The sequence below is a fragment of the Eurytemora carolleeae genome, unplaced genomic scaffold (genome assembly GCF_000591075.1).
Source record: "Eurytemora carolleeae unplaced genomic scaffold, Eaff_2.0 scaffold70, whole genome shotgun sequence".
Taxonomy (NCBI): domain Eukaryota; kingdom Metazoa; phylum Arthropoda; class Copepoda; order Calanoida; family Temoridae; genus Eurytemora; species Eurytemora carolleeae.
This window is the reverse complement of record NW_019396054.1, coordinates 369,193-390,588: the sequence shown is the minus strand read 5'-3', so window position 1 is coordinate 390,588 and position 21,396 is coordinate 369,193. Positions and strand designations below refer to the sequence as shown.

The window sequence follows — 21,396 nt, the reverse complement described above, 5'->3', positions numbered from 1 at the left end:
AATATTATATCCTGTGGTTTTGATTTAATCAAAAGGAAAAAAGATTAAAAATAAATATTGCATTTATTTAGATTTAAATGGGGTTTAATAAAAACATTATTCGTTATTCGTTTATGTTCTATATTTAACAGTTTCTGAAGTTATAACAAATTACTGTTGGGTGAGACCGAGCTTGATCTTGAGAGACTCGGGCATCTCTGGGGGAGGGGGACGGGGGAGCCTGAGCTGAACCTTGACTCCGTCATAGATGAACCACTGTAGAGCGGTGAGGGTACCAATCATGATAATCCTAGTTCCCAAACCTCCCCATAGTCCCTTGAATCCAAGATCCTTGACTGAAGATCCAATGGTGGCTCCCTTAGCCTTGTTCATATAGGATACAACGGTATCAGCTGGGTGAGAAACAACAGCGCAGAAAACACCAGCAATGTAACCAGCAGCGAATGTAACAATCAGCTGTTCTCCCTTGCTGCACTCAGCACGGGGCTTAGGGACAACATTGGCGTAAAGCAGCTCAACGGTCTTCTCAAAGCAGGCGAACTTCATCATGGTGTAGGGGATCTGACGACCCCAGAGAGGAACAAGTGACTTGTAGAATCCACCGATTCCCTCCTCTCCGTAGATCTTGGGGAGAGCTCCACGCAGGGTGGTTGGGAAGGTTCCCATAGGTGAGGTCTGCATTCTAACCTTGCATGCCTCCATGGGGGAGAGAGCGATATCAGCGAAGAACTCAGCGCTGGCTGAAGCGGCGAGGTACAGGGAGGTTCTCCACAGGAAAGCATTCTCCTCTCCCAAAATATCTCCGTAGACGGATTTAAACACCTCGTAGAACCCGAACTTGCAAAGACCCTGCATGGAGTATCCGATAGCAGTAGGAGCCCAGCCAAGGAAAAGACCCTTAACTCCGGCATCTGCTACGGTAACTTTAAATCCGTTTCCCAGGGACTTGTACTTCTCCTTGTTGACCTGAATAAATTTGTTATATTATGTTGCGTTCACGTTCATTTATATTTCAATTAAAATTTTACTAGTGTGACCATAAATGAAGAATAAGAGTATAATTATTGGAAGTTCCCAAGTTAATAATCGGTAAATTGTTTTTTTTTAAAAATTAAGGAAACAAGAAAACGATTCCGAGGTTGGATACTATTAATAAAGGTACTTAAACAACTTATCTAATGCACTACCGGCCCCAAAACAAGTTTAACTACCATTCAATATTCATTAATTTTGACCACTGAACATTTAAATCTGATTTATTTAAATTTGATTCAAATTATTCTATAAGAAATATTGGGGCAATAAGAAATATACAAAAATTTCAAATTTATGTCTCATGCAATATTCTCAAATTGGAAGTAAAATGAATAATAAATAATCTACCTGAAGCCTACATTTGACCAGATCAAGAGGAGTAACAGCAGTATGGGTGATACCGCAGGATAGAACCCCTCCAAGGGAACACAGGACAAAGTATTTAGTTGAACCAAATTCACAGCTGAGTTCCTCAGTTGCAGCAGCGGACAAAGTTCTCATGCTCTTGTCAGCTGACAAAGGCTTGTTTTTGCTCTAAACTACAATATTAGGAATAATTCAAGTTTTAAAATTTACCATGGCCTTCACGGGGTTGGGGAAAAGTCCACAGAGTCTATCCATTGTCCGGTCTGAAATATATCAGATTAGAAACATGTGTTAAATATAGATTTCACGATATAACACATTTTCACTGAATGCAAATGATTTACAATAAATAAATGAGTTACAATAATTTACAACAAATTCATGATCAATACAAATAGAAAATGCGGCAATTAAATAACTGAACACCTAAAATATATAAAAATGTAAAGATTATCACAGAAAACGAAATAAATGAAAAATCAAATTTTGTTTAAAAATCTGAAGTTTAAATGTATAATAAACAAGATGGTGTGTGTATACTGCAGCGTGAGGTTGGGTTGACTGGAGCAGGGTTGGGAGAATGTCTGCCATCAGCTGACTCCAAGTCCTGCCAGGAACAGCTGACTAGGGAAACGGCATCCCGAAAATCATCCAATACAGAATACCCAGGGCCAGGCAGAAATGGAAAGCTACAGCTAGGCTGCTGAGAAAGCTCAGACTCTGTCTCCGTTTACCGACAAGTTCAAAAATCGAGCTTTCTAATTTTTCTCCAAACGAATTAAAAGAGAAATATCGTTCAACTCTATTCTTCCCTTCGATCCCTACAATATATAACTGTTCTCTATTCTCTAGAACTCCCTCCATTGCTTTACTAAACTCTTCTATATTAGGTTGACGGAGCCAGCCAGTCACCGAGTTTACTATTGTCTCTGTAGGGCCCCCACTATTCACAGCTATAACGGGTGTTCTACAGTACATAGACTCAAGGGGTACAATGCCGAAATGTTCATTAGTAGGAGTATACACAAGACATAGAGCGTTCTTGAGTAACCAAACCTTCTCCGCATCAGACGGAGATTTTAAGAACTCGACTTGCTCTTCAAGTTTTAGCTTTGCAACCAACTGATTAAGCTCTTGAAAATATTCTACATTCTCTTCTACCCTATTATCGTATCCTCCCACCATGACGAGTCTAGTCTCAAGTCTGTTTTCTGCAGAGAGCTGAGCAAAGCTTTGTATTGCCAGCTCCAGGTTCTTCTTTCGTTCATATCTATTTATCGAGAGGAAGAACTGTTTTGGTTTAGCTTGGAGACCCGAGGGCTCAGAACCGTCCTGGTTAAATATTTCAGTACTCAGAGACGGATACAGTATAATTGGGTTCACCTTCGTTAATCGTTGAAATGTGGAACGGAAAACCTAAAGAAATAATTAATGATTAAATTATATAAAAATCTGTAAATATAATTCAAGGCCTACGGCGTTTTAGTTTAAGTTCCTCCATTACTGAATAAATGTATAATGGGGGGGGGTGGGGGATATACTGTAGTAGAGACTACTACCTACTAAACCAGTTTCTAATCCTGAACTAGTCACAGCAACCTTTATCTCTACTACCTGCCTACACACAGACATGTACTTTAAAGACTTTAAACAATTTTCGGAATTTGTACTCCCAATAATTTTCACTTGTTTTCACACAACCCCCTCCCCCTAACTACTTTCCTATTAAATTCTGAGAGTTTAACTTCCTCAACCCTTCTCGTTTCTCTCCGCCTTTCTTTCCATCCTACCTTCTCTCTATCCTTCCTACCTTCTCACCCTCTCTGCTTAGTCATAACTTTACAACCTCTCCGTCCTACCTTTTCACCCTCTTTGTCCTCCTTTCTCACTCTCTCAGTATCCTACCTTATCACCCCTTTCCGTCCAACCTTTACAACCCTCTCCGTTCTACCTTCTTGCCTCTCTCCTTTTATACATTCTAACCCCTCTCTATATCTTCACCCATTCCCTTTCCCCTTAAATCCATTTTACCAAATTTATCCGACCCTGCAATTTGCATGCAACAAACCTTTAGAGATCCCCCCCCCCCCTATTCCCGCATTGTCTTCAGTCTACCTTCCCTTTGTACTCCTCTCCCCCTATTATCAGGACCATCTCAACACACTTGTAACTTTTTTAGTCCGAAAAATGACCGCAAAGCTCGGTCCTTCTGATTCAAGAGGCTTGATCCTAACACCATTTTTAGCCCACCTGAATAATGAACTGGTCTTTATTCTCAAAAATGTTCCGTTAGACCGCAATAAAGTTCTTATTTCAAATTCTTATTGGGTTGTTAGATATTGAAGCTTTCACTTCCTTCTCTTTTTATCCTGAGAACGAAACTTTGAATGAGTCTAATAAGTGCCAAGAATGAACAGTTTCGCCCTCTGTATGTATTAATTAAACCTCCATTTGTCTACCCCTTTTTTCTCGCAAACATTGCCTACTCTTTCACATTCTAAACGAAGCCTTGCAAGTCTTGACAGGAACAAAATGAGATTCATAAGGTGAAACCCCACAAGCATATTGACTCCCCCCCCCCCGTAACACTTCCACGTTACAAAGGAATTCAGTCTCAGAAAGCAACTCTTATTTTCTATCACGTATATCTTTGCAGCCCAATGTCGCCTAACTATGAATTCTGTTTGATAAAATAATCTAAGTTTGAAATATCACAGGTTTACACCACAGGTTGCAAAGACCTAGGAATTTTTAAAGATTTAGTTAGTGGTAATTCCTTAGAATATTAATTGTTTAAACGGCCTATGGTTCATTATTTATTACTAAAAATAGGATTAAAAAATACTATTGGATTAATTTCAGTTGAAGTTTTTTAAAAATGAGTTCAGCAGTCGTACGTACCTGTTTAGTAAACCCACTGTTAACGAAAATAACATCGGCAAACCCAGTTGAATATTCTTCCCATCGATCCAGAGGATACCGATACAGGGCCTAGAAAATTTTAGTTTTAAAATTTGTTCCTACCCAATTCATGATGTTTCTTTACTCTGTCCAGTGTTCATACCATGTTTAATGTCCTTTGTTCAATGTTTCATGTTTAATGTCCCATAATGTCCCTTGTTTAATGTCCCATGTTTACTGTCCCATGCTTAATGTCCCATAATGTCCCATAATGTCCCATGATCAATATCCCATGATCAATGTCCCATGATCAATGTCCCATGTTCAATGTCCCATGATCAATATCCCATGATCAATGTCCCATGATCAATGTCCCATGTTCAATGTCCCATGTTCAATGTCCCATGTTCAATGTCCCATGTTCAATGTCCCATGATCAATGTCCCATGTTCAATGTCCCATATTCAATGTTTAAAACTCCTTGTCTATGCCCCTAACAGTAAAAATGCTGACTTTCTCCCCCTAAAAACTAACGTAATTTAATCGAGGTTCCGAGATTTTATTTCTTTCAAAATTTTGAGTATGACGTCAAATCTCTTGGCATGTTACTGACAGCCCAGGGGTAATATGAAACAAAAATAACACACGTCCATTTTAAATCTCCATCTTGGAATAAATCATTATTCGACATAAATCATGCGGTTCGCTGAAATAGTTAGAACGGATATCAAAATATTCAAACCTTCCAGCCAAGGGTGAATTTTGAAGAATACCCCTACCCGCCTATCCGAAGGGAGGATATGAATAACAAATGGGAACCCCCCCCACACACACGGTTTATTCTCATTAAAAAAAATCATTAAATTTCGATAATTCAGCAAATAGCGCGAGAATGTTCATAAAATACAGGGATGCGACCTTAGATACAACTTGACGGCATTTTTTCAGTCTTCGTTATTACATTCGTATTTTACAAAAGCTGTAAACTTACTTTCTCCTAAGTCAAATAATTTCATATACACATTTCAAGACGGTATTTAAGGCAGAAATTATAACTCAACCATTTATCGTCAATTAAAAGAGTTTTAGGTCCTCATTGAAGTCTCATCGCAAAAATTGTGAGTAACAATGAACTTCAAAAATAAAGATGTTTGAAGAGAGTGGGGGCAATAAAATATATACCCCTGCCTTACCTTTAACCCTGTTCGTCCTGAAGTGAGCAGTAGGTCGGGGAAGTGACAGTAGAAGAGGGTTGGATAATCCATGAAATAAAGGAGAGGGAGGGGAGTAGATACCTAGAATACAAACATTTGGAATTATCATCATTACAGGCATGATACTAGAAATAAGAAAGGGAGAGATAATTATTATAAGGGTTATCCATGGAAAATCGTCATTTCATTATTACTTATCAAACTAAAGGGGATGGTAGAGATAGCCCAAGGAGGGGGCTGCCATTATTTTTGGTTAGTCTTCCAATTTTTTGGCTGCACGCCTAATTTGTAATCGAAATTCCAAAAAAAAAATGAATTTTAATGACCTCTAATGACCTCTAATGACCTACGAATGACCTCTTATGAACTCCATAAATAGAAAATATTTCAACTATGGCTTTATGCACACCAAACGAAAGCTAGGAACCCAGGGAATAAAGTAGCATAACAACAAATCCAGTGTTTGACCTTCTAATAACCTCTAACAACCTCTAGTGACCTAAATGACCTCCAAAAATTTTAATGTTTTAACTAAGGCTTTATGCATATCAATTAAAAGCTAGTAAAACAGTAGCAGCAGCGAATAGTTAAACATTTTCATTTTTGGAGGTCATTTAGGTCATTGTAGGACATTAGAGGTCTTCAGATGGTCAAAAACTGGATTCGTTGCTGCTACTGTATTCCCTGGGTTCTTTGCTTTCGTTTGATGTGCATAAAGCCATAGTTAAAACATTTTCATTTTTGGAGGTCATTTAGGTCATTAGAGGTCGTAAGAGGTAATTAGAAGGTTAAACACTGTATTTTTTGCTTCACTGTATTCCCTAGCCTAGCTTTCGTTTGATATGCATAAAGCCATAGTTGACATATTTTCTATTTATGGAGGTCATTAGAGGTCATTTAAATTCAATTTGATTTTCTTTTAGGAATTTCGATCACTAATTAGGCGTGCAGCCAAAAAATTGGAAGATTTGAACCAAAAATGAAGGGAGTCCCCCCCCCCCCTACATCAAATGGGACATCTCCAAAATCCCCTTTTAAAACAAAATGTATCAAGTATAAGAAACTCCAGTACATCGTTCTTATTTGGAAAATGGATTTTACATCGTGGATAGAATAACTTCAGTATGGAAATTAATTGCGAAATATTAATAGAAAAAAGGCCAAAATTACTTGACATTAAAAGGAAAATTGTAAAAATCCCCCTTTTCCATTCCCTTCCCCATGTCCCTTTTCCCTTCCACATGCCCCTTTTTCCTTCCCTCTTGCCCCTTTTACATTAACTCTTGCCCCGTTTCCCTTCTCTCTTCCCCTTTTTCCTTCTTTCTCCTGCTTTTCCCTTCCCTCTTCTCCTTTTACCTTTCCTCTTTCCACTTTTCCCTTTCCTCATCCCCCTTTTCCCTTCCATTTCCCCTTCCCTTTTTCTTATTCCTTTTCCTCCTTCACCCCTTTTCTTTATTTCTTCAATTTTTTCCCCCAATCCAATGAAAGCTCATATTTTTGCCCCCCTCCCCCCTCCACTCCTGATTTCTATAGACTAATAATAATATTTTCATCTGATCACACCAAAAAAAAACTTAAGAATGTTTATGACGAGACTTACTTGATCAACGATCACGATATCGCAAGCGAGGAAGAACATGAGGTAGAGTGTAATGTATACCATTCTTATTGATGCAAATAGAGCCTGGCATCGTCCAAACACAGACCTAAATACATCGATCTAAATATAATATTAACATTCTTTTGCCTGAAACTACTCTAATCCGCAAACAGAACAAAAACTATTCCGCGGATTTTTCTTTTGCCTGAAACTACTCTAATCCGCAATCAGAACAAAAACTATTCCGCGGATTTTTTTAAAATTCGATCAACAATCAACATACCTCGGTAACCAGTCTCCTGTTGCAATGACCTCAAGCTGACCGTCGCGTGTCTCCAGGAAACAGTGGGACCGGTCATGATGAGCCGTCAATATTTTAACCTTAAAGGAACTGAGATTGTAGTATCGTAGAGAAATATTTTAGGATTCATTTGAGACATATAAAACGTTCTATAATTACTGAGTTTGAGCGCATAGTCGACGTTCAAGATTATCAATTTGGGTGGGTACTTTTGAAAATCGCTTTTTATTAATTATTTAATAAGGACGACAAAAAATGTAACAATAATTTTACAGTAAATTAATTAGTGGTTTAAAAACAGGTTGAGAAAAAAAATTTACTCTTATCATCGAAAATGAGTAATCTTATTCAATTATTAGTTTCTCATTATTCCCTAAGATTTTCTGGAAATTGAAAAGACGAAATTTGAAGAATTTGTAGAAATCTGCGAACAAATTCACAGAAAATAAGAAATTCAATATAATGATGAGAACGAAATAATTGATTCTAACATCGATTTATTGACAAATTTATTTTGATAAACATGTTCCAAAACATCTAATTAGTTTACTACAGAATTTTTACTTTATTTTTATAATTAAAAAAAACCGATTCTCACAACGTACCCACCCAAATTGATGATTTTGAACGACGGCTTTGCGCTCAAGTTCGATAATTATAGAACTTTAAACATTTTATATGTCTCAAATCAATCCAAAAAATTTCTCTACTATACTGCAATGTTAGTTCAACCACCCTACATCGCCAGTCACTCCCTTTAAGTTTTTAACAAAGAAAATATACATTTTAATATCATGGAAAAATTACATGGAGAAATTGACACAAACATGGAACAACTTAAACTTAGAACAACTTAAAGCATGATTATAAAGGAAAATGAAACAAGAAGAGTAATGATGCTAATAGGAACAAAAACGAAGGGCAAAATGATGAGCAATGATATGATTAACATTCTACCTTATGTCCTCTAGTCTGCAATGCCAGTGCGGCATCAACAACTAGACGCTCAGCGCCACCGATACCGAGATCGGGATGTAGGAACACAACACTAGCCATCACTAACCACGCATTATTTCTGCAAAATAGGAGAAGGTTCCAGATTTTGTAATTATCAAGTTGTATTTAGAACTGGATCATCTGACCCTTCCTCTTCTTCTCTCCTCCCAACTCGAAGTGCTTGGTTCTCTTGATAGGGATCTACACATATTCAATATTAAAAAAGGAATATTATCCGTCGAAGAGACTGTATAAATAAATTCAAGTAACCCTTCATTTTTAAATAAACCCGATTTAAACCTAGTTTCTCTACAATGTAGCTTCAGGATTTACGTGGCCAAGACAAGGAAGAAAACTGAAAGAATTTACACCATTTTGGATTTGAGAACAACTATATCTTGTTCACTGTAACTGAGATAACATTGGTTTACAGAGATTAAACGGATTGACAGAGATTTAGAGTGTGCCATTGTGAATAGAGCAAGTTGTTTTCAAATTGAAGAGCAACGTGAACTCACAACTACAGTTCCTCAAAATTACACTTGAAGGTTAATAATAATAATGATATATAAAATTCATTTGAAAGATTTTAAAGCAGTAATCTTAGAAAAGGGATCAAGGTCCACGTTGTCTAAAATATTTTTCATCAAGGAAGTAGAAAATCATTTTCCATACAATCTATATATATACTTTGCTTGTCTGGGTGTCTGCCTGATTGTTTGTTTGTTTGCTTGTATCCAATAAACATCAAAACGACTGAACCGATCGAATTTTGTGTGGGACCTCACGTGACCCCAGGGAAGGTTTATGAATAAAAATATAAAAAAAAATTTTTTAATTTTTAATTTTGTAAAATTTTAAAAATGCACAAAAAAATATTATGAAATTCGCAAACTTTTTGTTTTTCTTTTAAACTATTGAAAGAGACGATGCTTTCAGATAAAGAGCCACAATTAAAAGTTGAAATAGAAGATCGGCGCGAAGCGGCCTAAAAGCCTAGTATATATAAAATTATATTAAACTCTGATTATGCAGAAATATATTTAAAGAATGTACAAACCCACCTGGTGCTTCCACTTGCACTGGGAGCACTCAATCCTGAGAACCAACTTCTTGGTGGTCTTGGCCTTCCTCCTGAGGATAGGTTTGGACTGTCCTCCGAACCCTTGCTGCTTCCTGTCGTACCTTCTCCTACCCTGAGCCTGCTTACTCTCAGCAGACTTCTTGTACTGTGTCACCTAGTACATAGAGAACTGTAATGTGTCATCTAGTACATAGTATACATAGAGAACTGTACTGCGTGACCTGGTACACAGGATAGAGAACTGTACTGTGTGACCAAGTATATGTAGAATATAGAGAACTATACCATGTGACCTAGTTCATATTATATTATATTAAGAACTACACTGCGTCCACTAGTACATTGAATATTGATAATAGAATATTGGTTTATTTGTTCATATTTTTGTCAAAATTTAGCCTAGTGCAAGATACTAATGCAAGAAAAGTTATTTCTGAGGTGTACACATTTTTTGTACTGCCGTGTACTGTCTTAGGGCGGAAAAGTAAACACAAGACGGATGTCACAGCATGACATGGAATCCATTTCCATAGAAATAATCTATGAAATATTCTGGTCATAGGAAACTATTATGTGAACTTTCAAAATTGTCAAAATTAAATGCTTTTATCCTCCTTGGATACTAGACTGATGCATCTTTTCTTGTTTACAAATTCCGCCCAGAGAGAACTGGTTTCAATATGTACGCAGAGTATACGCGACCGCAATTAACTTTCCTTGCATTAGTACCTTGGGCCAGAGTGAAAAAAGCAAATTTATTTTTTATTATTTATTCTGAACATTTATTTTTCTTTCACTTGATCAAATTTTGACTCTGGCAGTAGTCGTATGAAAAACGATGAAAAAACGTGTCGCAGCGATTGTTTTGTAGTTTTATTCATTTTTTCGATCCAAAGACCCAAATTGATTAATGTCACAAGCCCCCCCCCCCCACCCTCCTCAGTTCCTCCCCCTTCGTTTCACCCCCCGCACTTTCCTTACCTTCATCTTCTGGTGCTTGTTGCACTTAGCACAGTAGGTGTTCCTTGCTTTAGGAATATTCACCATTTTTCTTCTGAAGAATATAATTTCATAATTTCATAATCCTCTCACCGAGATACAAAACGTTTATGAACATTAGACACGTGTAAAAATAAATAAATGCGTTATCACAGTGGTCTCCGTGAAGTTAAAAGATTGGAATACTTAAAACAATCATTTAGAATTTTATAAACTTTATAAAATATTTAACAAATATACATGAATGTAAATTTCTAACTCTGAGCAGTATTGGCATCATGATTTATCAATAGGGGTTAATTTAGTTAGATAAATACCGATACTCCATTGGTGTCGATTTTTCCCTTTACATATCAGGTTACTGGATATCATGTTTGTTACCCGACAAAACCTCTGGTTTTCAGATTACCATATAGTTCATTCTACAAACCTCTGAATATCAGATACCGGATATCATTTTATCTCTAGATATCAAATACCGGATATCATGATATCTCTGGTTATAATAATCCAGATTAATTTTTTCTCTGGATATCAGATACCGGATATAATGACTGTTCTACCCTTATATCTCTGTGATATATCCTTTTCCACCTCTCTCTGCAATTCCCTGGTTCTTTCTTGAAGAATTTTGAGTTGAACTTTTCCTTTCTTCTCCTCCAAGCCTGCTTCTTCCTTTCTCCGTCTTATATCTTCTATACTTGATTCCACCTGGAGAAAAATACGATTATAAACTTAAACCCGAACTTAAACAATTAACAGTGCAGTTTTCATTACGCCCATTCTTTTTGGAAGTTATAAAAACATTATGTTAAGATTCCTCCTTTCCAAAAGAAAATCAGCCAATTTGTATTTAAAAATATAGTAAAAATACTTTCCCAAACCTCAAGTATATTTAACTAAACAAATTAAATAACACATTTAACAAGTTTACCTTGTTTTTAAGCTTCTGTTTCTGTTTAAGTGTGTCAGCCAACCTGTCAGCAAACTCCGGGCTGTCACGAATCATTTGCAGCTGCTGCATTCTCACCTCTGTCAGCGAACTAGTCAGGCACTCAACCGCTGACAACATGAGTCGCAAAGTTTGCGGATCATGATTTTGGTTTCCGGATCCAATAGAGAACTTGATACTTTCACTTTCTGTTTCACAAAGTCTCTGAGTTAAGAAGCCTGATAATTCCTCGAGCTCGTCAATAATGATCGTCCGTGTTCGTCTGTTATCCAGGATAGAGAGCGCTTCCTCCTCTTTTGCTACTCCGCCCGCCATACCTCCCTCCTCAACCACTATACAGCTCGTGTCCACACCCTCGATATCGAAATCAATCTCTCCGCCGTCGAAGTCTATTTCCGCCCCACTGTCTCCGAAATCAATCTCACCATCGCCGAAGTCAACCTCATCGCCAAAGTCGACTTCATTGCCGAAATCTACTTCGTTGTCATCGCCGAAATCTATCTTACCATCCTCGTTTTCCTCTTCCTCTTTAAACTCGATAATCGGCGTCTCGACAGAGATAGGTTTCTCTCCGTACTTCCACTGGTACGTTGTTACGTTTCCGTGCTCGATCAAAAAATTCAAGTTCTCCAAAACCTTGAGCTCCACCCCCTCGTTAACATTGTTCTGGACGAACTCCTTGTAGAGGTTGGAGGCGTCCTTAAGCTTCGCTGCTTTCTCAGCAACCCTGGAGTATGTTTCTGGAAGATCACGAGCCAAGGATATAATTTCTTTTTTTATACTTTTTCCTTCAATGCCGAGCAGCTTACATTGCTTCCTAATCAGAAAACAATGTCAGTAAATTTTCATGATTACATTAAAAATATATATTTGTTTTATCTTCTCAGGGATTGGGGTTCGACTCCGGTGCCTCTAATGGTGAAATATGACCCAAAATATACCAAACACACCTGCAGAGTTAAAATTTGAGGAAATCGGTAAGTTTCGCTTTATATTTCAATGCTCGATTGAGTTTTAGTATAAACAAAATAAGCGAGAAAATGGTTAAAAATCAGAGAATTATTGTGAAGCAAAAATTAGGAAAATTTTTGAGCGGATTTAGGATTCCAAACGTTTTCAAAACAGAAAGATCCTCAACGTTTCATTTAGAATTCAAAGATTTTATGAAATATAGGTATTATAATGAAAATAAAATTCTTTGTCAAATCATCTTCTATACTATTGAAAGACTAGCTTGGGAACATAGTTACTCCAGCCGTTTACCCGCACTTAGTCGTAAAATAAGATTTTTTCTATTTTTCTCTATAAAAGTCGACCCATTCAACTCAATGTCAAAACGAAGCTAAGAAAATTCCGTGGTTCTCTCCCGAGATCCCCAGTAAAAATTTGAGGCCAATCGGTCCATGGGTTCATGAGTTATGATGAAACATTTAAAGAAACAAACAGTAATTACAACTTTACAATTAAGACACAGAAAACCTAATTCAACCTGAAACTAATAAGCTTAAAGAATAGTTTAAGATCGATAATAAAGCATCATCCTTTATGGGTTACCCTGTGGATTAAATATTTGTCTTGCATCTAACCTGAACTCCTCGTCTAACTCAAGGATACGTTTCCCCGCGGTTTCCTCCTTCTTATCTGACTCTAGCTGAATCTGCTCCAACTTCTGGTTGTTCTTCTTTACTGCTGGAATCTCGTAAACTGTATTCTGGGTCAGGATCTGAGCACTCTCTGCTAGGTAGACACAACCATTCTCATACTCACTGAACAATCTTACGTGAGATGAGTTAGAGTAATATCACCGTTTGTTTTGTCAAGTTCGTTCCCGGAGATGAAAGTCATGCTTTTCAGACACGGCTTAGGGTATATAAGATAAGATAAGATATACATTTTAAATTACTACAAAATCTTTCTCTCCCTGCACCAATCCCCCCCCCCCTCCTTCAAGTATGTGAGGATTGTATTGGCGAAGAATTCTTCATCTACATCTACATCACTCACAAACACTTCATCTTAATTAATTTTAACTACAATTTTCTTGAAAGCTTGCCATTTTTGATTGTTCAACACAATATGAGTGAGCCTTTGGGGAAAAAAGGGGCATTGAACTTTAAGGTGAAAAAACCAAATGGGAAAAAAGGAAATTTAAACGGTTATCCAAACCTGATAATTTGTTTCCAATCCTTCATCCTCTTGGACCCGTACTGGCCGAAGAAATTCTTTGAGTCTGCCTCCGTCTCCTTCAAGATATCAACAATCTTTAAGCAGTGGAAGTAGTTAATGTGCGAACCAAGAAGTAGCTCCTTGATGGAATTGTTCTCCGGCATGTCCTGCATGGCATCGCCGATTTTTTCCCGGATTTTCACGGCATGCTCATGCCAATCACGGGAGCAGATACGTCGGCTAGAAATATAAAATAAAGAACTGTTGACGAGAAATAATAATTATTTGAACCAAAATCAATGTTAATTAAGAAGTCAACAACATGCTAAATCCAAAATATAACAACAGGGGAATTCTTTAACTTCCCAAATGTGCAATTTCCCAAGAGGCAACTTCCCAAAGGTTAGGTTAGGCCCTCTGAGGCGCCGGGGACGAGTGCTGCGGCTAGCAAAGTCTTGAGAAGTTGCCAATTGGGAAATTGCACATTTGGGAAGCTGCCACTAGGAAAAATACTCTTAGGAAGTTGCCGCATGGAAAAAATCCGTTGGGAAAGTACTTAACATCTACTAAGATAACGGATAAAGCAAGAAAAGCTAAATCCCATAGGGAAAATTTATCTAAAAATGTCCTGCACTTGAAATCAAATTAATACTTAAAGAAGATTGTAAAAAGTCTGACCTGACTAGCCAGTCTAGAAGTTTCCGTACTGCAATATCTATCGATATATCCTTCTCATTCATATTTTCTGTAAATGCATCAAGATAAATATTTCCTAGATTCAGACATCACTTCTTCAATCCTCCCCTCGTCCAGATCATTCCTCCAGTCTCCGTCCTTCTTGAAGTAGGTTCCAATGATCAACCCCGTGGCGGAGCTAAATTCCGGCAGATTAGAGGCGGAGACTCCGCTCCCTATGAAGACGGGTAGGGTTGGAACAGCTCTGGAGACAAGTTCTAGCTCCAGGGGCGAGGCAGGAGAGCCAGTGCTAGTTCCAGTAATTATTACTCCGTCGGAGCGGAAGAAATCAGCAGCTTTTGCTGTATCAATGATATCTACATCACTTGTAACAGAGTGAGAGCAATGCTTCTTTTTGATATCTGAGAAAATTGATATACTTCCAGCTCCAATTTTACGGCGGAACCTAACAAAAAATAAGGTTCAGATATGAAATAAAAAATCCTTGATAATACAATTTCAGTGCTCAAGCCAGTATTGATCAACAATAAAAAAATCAATAATCTCAGGAATTATTTAACGTTTATTACACATGGTAATAAAGACGGATAAGTATTCAACCGGTCACGAATTTCTAACCGTTTTTTTGCCCCTTCCTAAGAGGACTTTAGCATTCACAGGGCTTTCCCAAAAACTTGATGAGATTTCAAAGACGACTTGACGGAATTCATACTTTCTGTTTCCTAACATTAATGTTTCCCTCCAACTACAATCTACTCATTAAATAAGTTATTAATAACACTAAATTTTGTATTTAATCCTTTGAGGTAAACCCTGTAAATCCTTTCGTAAACACTGAGTGTGCACTGTGCATACCTCAGCAGTTCCCCAGCACAACTATCAATCCATCCTTCATCTGCAACATGGCTGAACACAAAGCCTTCAACTCTAAATACAAAACAAATTGGTATTTTGATTTTTGAAAACTTCATTTACCACATGGAAATTTATAAATGAAATAAAGGATGATAAACTTTGTTCGTCTGGTTCAACTTTCTCTCAAAAAAATTACAATTTTATTATTTGACAAAAATAATAGAATTGTATCCTACAGAAAGCAGGGATATATAAAATTCCAATTTTTTTATTCCCCCCCCCCCCTCTCTAGGAGTGTGTATAATTCCAATTTTTTAATTCTTTCACCCCCTTAATTTTTTTTGAAATCCTTCCCCAAATTCAATAACTATAAAGACATCATTTTTTAATATTTATATTGCAGTGCATAATAATCATTTTAAGAATGCAATTTTTTAAGACTTAGGGTATGGTGGCAATGGGAACAATAAGTCGGGATTGATTATTTGTCAGTCCAGGAGTAAATTGTTTCTTGGAATTCATTATCCATCATTTTCTTGGGGGGGGGGGGGATATTTGGAAAAAAAGCTTAGCTCTGATGTACACAACCGACCTCCCTATTAATTAATTAATAGAATGGTCTGTTGCATACATCACTATATGTTTACGTATCTAACACTGTACACTTGTATATTTTTTATATCCCTGACTGAAAGTGAACTGGGGTAGTTAACACCTTCGGCAAGATTATGACTCGATCCCTTTAAAGCTTGAACCACATTCAATAGTTTGAAATGAAATGAAAAAGATCAACAGTTTACAACCCAAGAGAACTTTTCTAGTAAGGTCTTAACGTATTCTTATTTTTTACCAACCTGACAAACTGTAAATCTGCAGACAGAGCTGCGGCTAGAGCTGCCTGGTTTGCTCCAGCTAGGATCTGTATACCAACAGGAACCTTTCTGGGAAGAATAGATCGCACTTTGCTTCCTAAAACAGACATGCAGGCTGTGATCTCAGGACCTAAATATGAATGTATAAATATAAAGGCTGTAGACGTATTTTTAAGAAGTAATGAAACACTAAAAAGGTAAAAATATGATTTTTGAAGAGAAATTTTTAAGAAAATTTTAACACCCGGCTCTTGATATTTAATTTCAGGTTAAACCTTGACACAATTGCTCTAGTTTTTATTTGTATTATAGGTTCCATTGTAAAATGTAGATATACGGATATCTAAATTGAAATGTCATGTATCAAGGTTGTCCCTGTACGGCTGGTACCTGTATGATATATCACCTAGATCCTGTCCCCTAGAGTACGGAGTATCATGCATATTCTCCAGGATAATACCGTTCACCCCGTGGTTCCTGTACACGTTGGCCTCGTACTCAATCTTCTCCATGATCTCGCTCATGTTGTAGAAGCTGGATGGAGTTCCTTAACATAATTATTTTACATTTTACATTCAGGTATTCTAATCTAACAGTTCTTCCAAAAAGCTATATATATCCACGATTTAGCTATTTTTATATCAATTTATTTCTAAAAAACAGTGCTCAGAATCCATTTCATTTTCATGCGGATGTTTCAGTGGAAATTTTTTGTTATTATTTTTGCGGATCCAGGTTCAAAAAGTTCATTTTAGGATACAGTGGATCCGAATGCACTGCTTTCTAAGTTAATATTAAGAAAAATTAGAATGGTAATTGTGCCCTTAGAAGATAAAATTTTTTACCTAGTAAAAGCTTGTGCCATGTACATTGTACAAGGAGCGAATCAAAGGTAATTTCAAGTGACCCTCCGTACAAAAAAAGCAATGCCCGATTTGCAATGGTACCTTTGAAACCTTATTTGATCAAAAATGTGGAAGATAATGTCGTTTTTCTGACTCGAAAAGGGTTTAATTTTGATAAAATATCCATTGATTCTTTCAAGCAACAAATCCGCAAGACAATTTTGCAGAAAACCGCAAATGAAAAAATGAAGAAACAAAATCATGAATTTCATACTTTATCAGGTGCAGCCATCCTAGCATTGAGGGTCACTTAAAATTACAATCCCATAAAGATGATAATAATTTCACCTGGTAAAGCTGGTACATGAATCATCCCAATAATGTTACAGCAAGATTTCTCAAACAGTTTGAATCTCATCTTGTCTGAAACATTAGAACCAAATTAACAAATACATAAATATCTGACTGTTACCAAAAGTAGAAAAGAAATAAATTTAGGATAAAACTGTAATAAATACATATTTCAGGAAACACAGAGTGCAAATAAAAACTATTGTTCGTTTTGAGACTTGAGATATTCGCTGTATTTCTTCTCCTGGGCCTGATACAACTTCTGCAACTTCTTTACTTGAGCTTTAGGGATCTCTTCTCCGTCCTTGGTAAGAGTAGGGAAACCTTTATCATCAAACTGACTGTACTTATCCGTCTCCGACTTAAACATCTCGGTCGGAGGAATTCTTTTCTGTGCCTCCAGTGCAGCAGCTTTATCTGCTGCTTCCTTCTTCTTGGCTTCCTTTTCCAGTCTTTTCTTCTCCTCCACTGCCTTCTTCTCCTCTCTCTCCTTCATCAACACGTCCCTGTCCACCAGCTTGATCACAGTCTGAGCTGCCTCCTTGTCCTCTAATCTTACTCCGAGGTTGGGCAGGACATCGTCTCTCAATCGATCACACTCTTTGAGGATATCAGAGGCCTTGATCTCCCTAGCTGAGACCCTCACGTTGTCCCTGAAGTCAGCCATGGCACTAAGGTACGGAAGAACCAGTGTCTCTAGATCTACTCCGTCAGCTGAACCGGACACAGGGAATCCAACAGATTCGTCCTTTGATATCATTCCTAAGACACTGAATATCTCTGTGATATAGGACGCAACGTTCTTCAGCAGTTGCCTGTTAAGAGCTCCGGGTTGCGGGTTTGCAAGGTAGGAGTTAGAGTTTGTGATCAGTTCTCTTAAAGTTTCAAGAACTGTTCTAGTATCAATATTATCACAGAATGCAGCGTGAACACCAGCCTTGCATTTCTCTAGTTTTTTGTTCAGCTCAAGTTCGTCTTTACCCCATTTACAGAAGGCGGCTACCCCGGTAGCGGGTGTGGACCTCAGTATATGTTTAACGCCCAGGAAGAACTCATTTGCAGTTCTTTCATAAGATTTGGCGAGCTCCATCGTGTTATCATTGTAGTCCAAGGTGTCCTTCCAGGAGTGGAGAAGGAAGGTTATCCGGAGTTGTCGGGCTGTATACGTCTTAAGTACGTCCTGAATCGTTATGAAGTTCTTCAAAGATTTAGACATTTTGCATCCAGCAATAGTTAGGTGACCGGAATGAAGAAAGTAACGAATCCAAACATCGTTATCAAAGTACGCTTCGGACTGAGCAATCTCGTTATCATGATGAGGGAACTTGAGGTCGTATCCGCCCGTGTGAATATCAATAGAGGATCCAAGGATAGCCGAGGCCATTGCACTGCACTCGATGTGCCATCCTGGTCTTCCAAGTCCCCAGGGACTTTCCCAGGAGGGTTCTCCGGGCTTGGATTTCTTCCAGAGAGCAAAATCATTCAAAGAACGCTTTTCCTGACCGTCAGCGCTTAGGTCTCCTTCTCCTTCAGCTAAAGCTTTAGCGTCACCGAAGGCTTCGGGGACAAGTTTTGCGTAATGGTGGCAGGGAGATGCGTCAAACTGTTTCACATCAAAATACACGGAGCCGTTGGATTCGTACGCATAATTTCGATCGATGATGGACTGGATATAATCTACAATTTCCGGAACGTATTCACTGACACGCGTTAAACAATCTGCAGGAAGAACATTCAAGGATTCCATGTCTTTATGAAACGCTTCCTCCCAATACCTAGATAGAAAATGTGTAAAATTAAGGGAGAAACTTTTATTGACAAGAATTCTCTGATACATCTTGCACCCGTCCTTAATTATTCATATATATAATAAAAAAACAAAATATGAATTTCCTTTTCCGGATATTTTAATTCGTTAAATATTTCGTCCATTTCTTTTATTCCTTTCCAAAATTCGACAGCCCATAGGAAGTTATTTCACCATAAACATATTAATCACAATTTTAGGTATTGAGGCAGTGGGGTAAAAGGTATATATTTACTTGTATTTTTAGTTTAATTCCCCTTCCATCATGAAAATATTATTCCAATAGTTTTAATTTTTAATTCATTTTTAGAGCTGAATAGTGCAAAGTATTTTACGGTAAAAATCAATTATTTCCTTTTCACTCTGGTTATCTTTGAATGAAATTATACTCCATGCTAGCAATTAACTTTGAGCAAGCTCACCTAGGTAAATCAGAGAATATTTTGTTCTTCGTGACCGAGCTACCGATTTTAGAATCCAACCAGTCGGAGAGTACGTCCTTGGCCTCTCTGAGCAAGTTCTCCTTCTCCTCCTCAACCCGTCCTTGATCTCCAGACTTGACTGCAGTTTCGACACTGCCCACGGCAACCTTCAGCTTCTCAAACATTCTTTCCTAAACTTATATCTTATAAGTTGAGAAAATGAAGAAAATTGAAGATTTAAAATGTTTTTTTTTAAGGCACTAAATGCGCGTTTCAAATTATAAATTCCAAATTATTATCTTGGATAAAGTTTTTACTTTAAAATCTACGGAGTAGTAAACATTTAAAATATCAAAGGTTTTTATGTGGAAAAAAAATGTGAATTATTAGAAGATTTTAGATAGAGGTAAAAAAAACAGCTAATTTATAAAATTAAGAACAAAATGGATTGAGAAAACCAGAAAATTTTTGAAAATAAGAAAAGTAATAATTTTCATTTTAATAATTTTAACCTGCATAATCTTTTTATCCGGATCCGTTGTTTTCTCAACGACCCCTCCAAAATACTCCATAACAATGTTGCAATCCTCCAAAACCTTCTCCAGAGAATGCTTCTCTGCTAAATACTGCTGGTAAAGATGGTTCTGACGAGCTCGTTTGATAATCTTATCATCTATATCCGTGATATTCATAACATAAAAAATATCGTACCCGAAGTAGTTCTGAATGACACGTCTAAGGATATCGAATGAGAGGTAAGTCCGCGCGTGACCCATGTGGGACGCGTCGTAAACTGTTGGACCACAGTTATACCAGGTTACACGTCGACCTGCTTGGGGGACAAATACCTCCTTTTTCCTAAACATAACATTCATTTAGATGCAGATCTAGATCCAAATGCCTAAAAGAAGTTCTACAGTTTATTAATATAAAGAATTGACTCAAATCGACAAACATTTTCAACGCATCATGTATTTTTAGCTATTAAAATCATCAAGCACCAAAGCTTGATGGGTCTTATTTATATGGCAAGACTGTTGAAAAGTTTTTGCACCGAGGTTAACTGGCTTTCTAGTTGACTACATACATGGTTACTGTTAAAAAGTTTTAACACCGCAGTTTGTTTAGTATCCGGTGGACAAAAAACCTGGTAAGACTGTTGAACAGTTCTGGCACTTGAAGCTGGAAACTTCGGTGACTAATTACCTCCTGGTTCGACTGTGGAAAAATTTTAACACCCGAGTGTGTTGGGTCTCCGGTGAACTATTTACCTGGTAAGACTGTTGAAAAGTTCGAGCACCGGAGTTTGTTGGTTTTCCGGTGGACTCCAGCTGGGCTGAACACGTTTCGACATTGTTAGACTGGAGTGGAGAAACCGTGGGGACAAGCTTCGACCAACAAGACGGAGGCTTACACACTGAAAATGCATTCGATTATGGTTCTCTCATATAAATTTCTGAAATTTACCAGTCAGAAGAGGAGGAAAACTAATAAAAAGGGAATTACTATTTGAATAAACATTCTTAGAAGGATTAATAAACCGATACATTTATCAGTAAGTAAAACAAAAAACAAGTGCGCGCGCGTTAATATGATATCAATAATAACGGCTACAGCACTTCAATAAGTATTTCAAGTGAATAACAAGATAAAAATACATAATAATTAATCATACAAACATAACAATAAGATTAAATAGAGTCTTCGAGAAATTAATTTCAGTAGATGGCTAAATTTAGAAATTTTCGGCAAAAATTTAAAAACTAAATAACAATTTTGCTGAATAATAATTAGTCAATAGTATGTACATAGTCTATAGGAGGGGGGGGGGGGCGGGTAATTCCATAGTGTAAGATTTTTGAACCCCCATTCCTATCAATTTTGTACATGGATCTCATATGTAACACAAGGATATGGCCATGTGGCCTCAGCGC

The 21,396-nt window shown here is 37.3% G+C and overlaps 6 protein-coding genes across 6 annotated transcripts; all 6 read right to left on the bottom strand.

Annotated features, from left to right (window-relative positions):
- Positions 1-103: 103 nt before the first annotated feature.
- LOC111706110 (phosphate carrier protein, mitochondrial) lies at positions 104-1,556 on the bottom strand. The gene is made up of 2 exons (XM_023478885.1): positions 1,384-1,556; positions 104-966 (listed from the first exon to the last, which is right to left on the bottom strand). Exons 1-2 carry the CDS (start codon positions 1,534-1,536, stop codon positions 151-153), a joined length of 969 nt encoding a protein of 322 aa, XP_023334653.1. The 5' UTR covers positions 1,537-1,556; the 3' UTR covers positions 104-150.
- A 107-nt stretch (positions 1,557-1,663) lies between these two features.
- On the bottom strand, positions 1,664-8,489 carry LOC111706104 (alpha-1,3/1,6-mannosyltransferase ALG2). The gene is made up of 6 exons (XM_023478875.1): positions 8,375-8,489; positions 7,400-7,497; positions 7,117-7,222; positions 5,496-5,597; positions 4,303-4,392; positions 1,664-2,817 (listed from the first exon to the last, which is right to left on the bottom strand). Exons 1-6 carry the CDS (start codon positions 8,471-8,473, stop codon positions 2,026-2,028), a joined length of 1,287 nt encoding a protein of 428 aa, XP_023334643.1. The 5' UTR covers positions 8,474-8,489; the 3' UTR covers positions 1,664-2,025.
- On the bottom strand, positions 8,490-10,583 carry LOC111706139 (60S ribosomal protein L44). Its single transcript, XM_023478927.1, has 3 exons — positions 10,479-10,583; positions 9,478-9,651; positions 8,490-8,614 (listed from the first exon to the last, which is right to left on the bottom strand). The coding sequence occupies exons 1-3, from the start codon at positions 10,542-10,544 to the stop codon at positions 8,540-8,542; spliced, it is 315 nt and encodes a 104-aa protein (XP_023334695.1). The 5' UTR covers positions 10,545-10,583; the 3' UTR covers positions 8,490-8,539.
- A 5-nt stretch (positions 10,584-10,588) lies between these two features.
- On the bottom strand, positions 10,589-14,375 carry LOC111706096 (CDK5 regulatory subunit-associated protein 3). Its single transcript, XM_023478866.1, has 5 exons — positions 14,293-14,375; positions 13,615-13,854; positions 13,035-13,214; positions 11,431-12,265; positions 10,589-11,207 (listed from the first exon to the last, which is right to left on the bottom strand). The coding sequence occupies exons 1-5, from the start codon at positions 14,352-14,354 to the stop codon at positions 11,031-11,033; spliced, it is 1,494 nt and encodes a 497-aa protein (XP_023334634.1). The 5' UTR covers positions 14,355-14,375; the 3' UTR covers positions 10,589-11,030.
- On the bottom strand, positions 14,356-17,318 carry LOC111706116 (uncharacterized protein F13E9.13, mitochondrial). The gene is made up of 5 exons (XM_023478892.1): positions 17,231-17,318; positions 16,444-16,584; positions 16,020-16,167; positions 15,166-15,237; positions 14,356-14,755 (listed from the first exon to the last, which is right to left on the bottom strand). The coding sequence occupies exons 1-5, from the start codon at positions 17,298-17,300 to the stop codon at positions 14,371-14,373; spliced, it is 816 nt and encodes a 271-aa protein (XP_023334660.1). The 5' UTR covers positions 17,301-17,318; the 3' UTR covers positions 14,356-14,370.
- Positions 17,305-20,946, bottom strand: LOC111706086 (cysteine--tRNA ligase, cytoplasmic). Its single transcript, XM_023478855.1, has 4 exons — positions 20,734-20,946; positions 19,975-20,320; positions 19,463-19,653; positions 17,305-19,008 (listed from the first exon to the last, which is right to left on the bottom strand). The coding sequence occupies exons 1-4, from the start codon at positions 20,889-20,891 to the stop codon at positions 17,433-17,435; spliced, it is 2,271 nt and encodes a 756-aa protein (XP_023334623.1). The 5' UTR covers positions 20,892-20,946; the 3' UTR covers positions 17,305-17,432.
- Between the last annotated feature and the right edge of the window lie 450 nt (positions 20,947-21,396).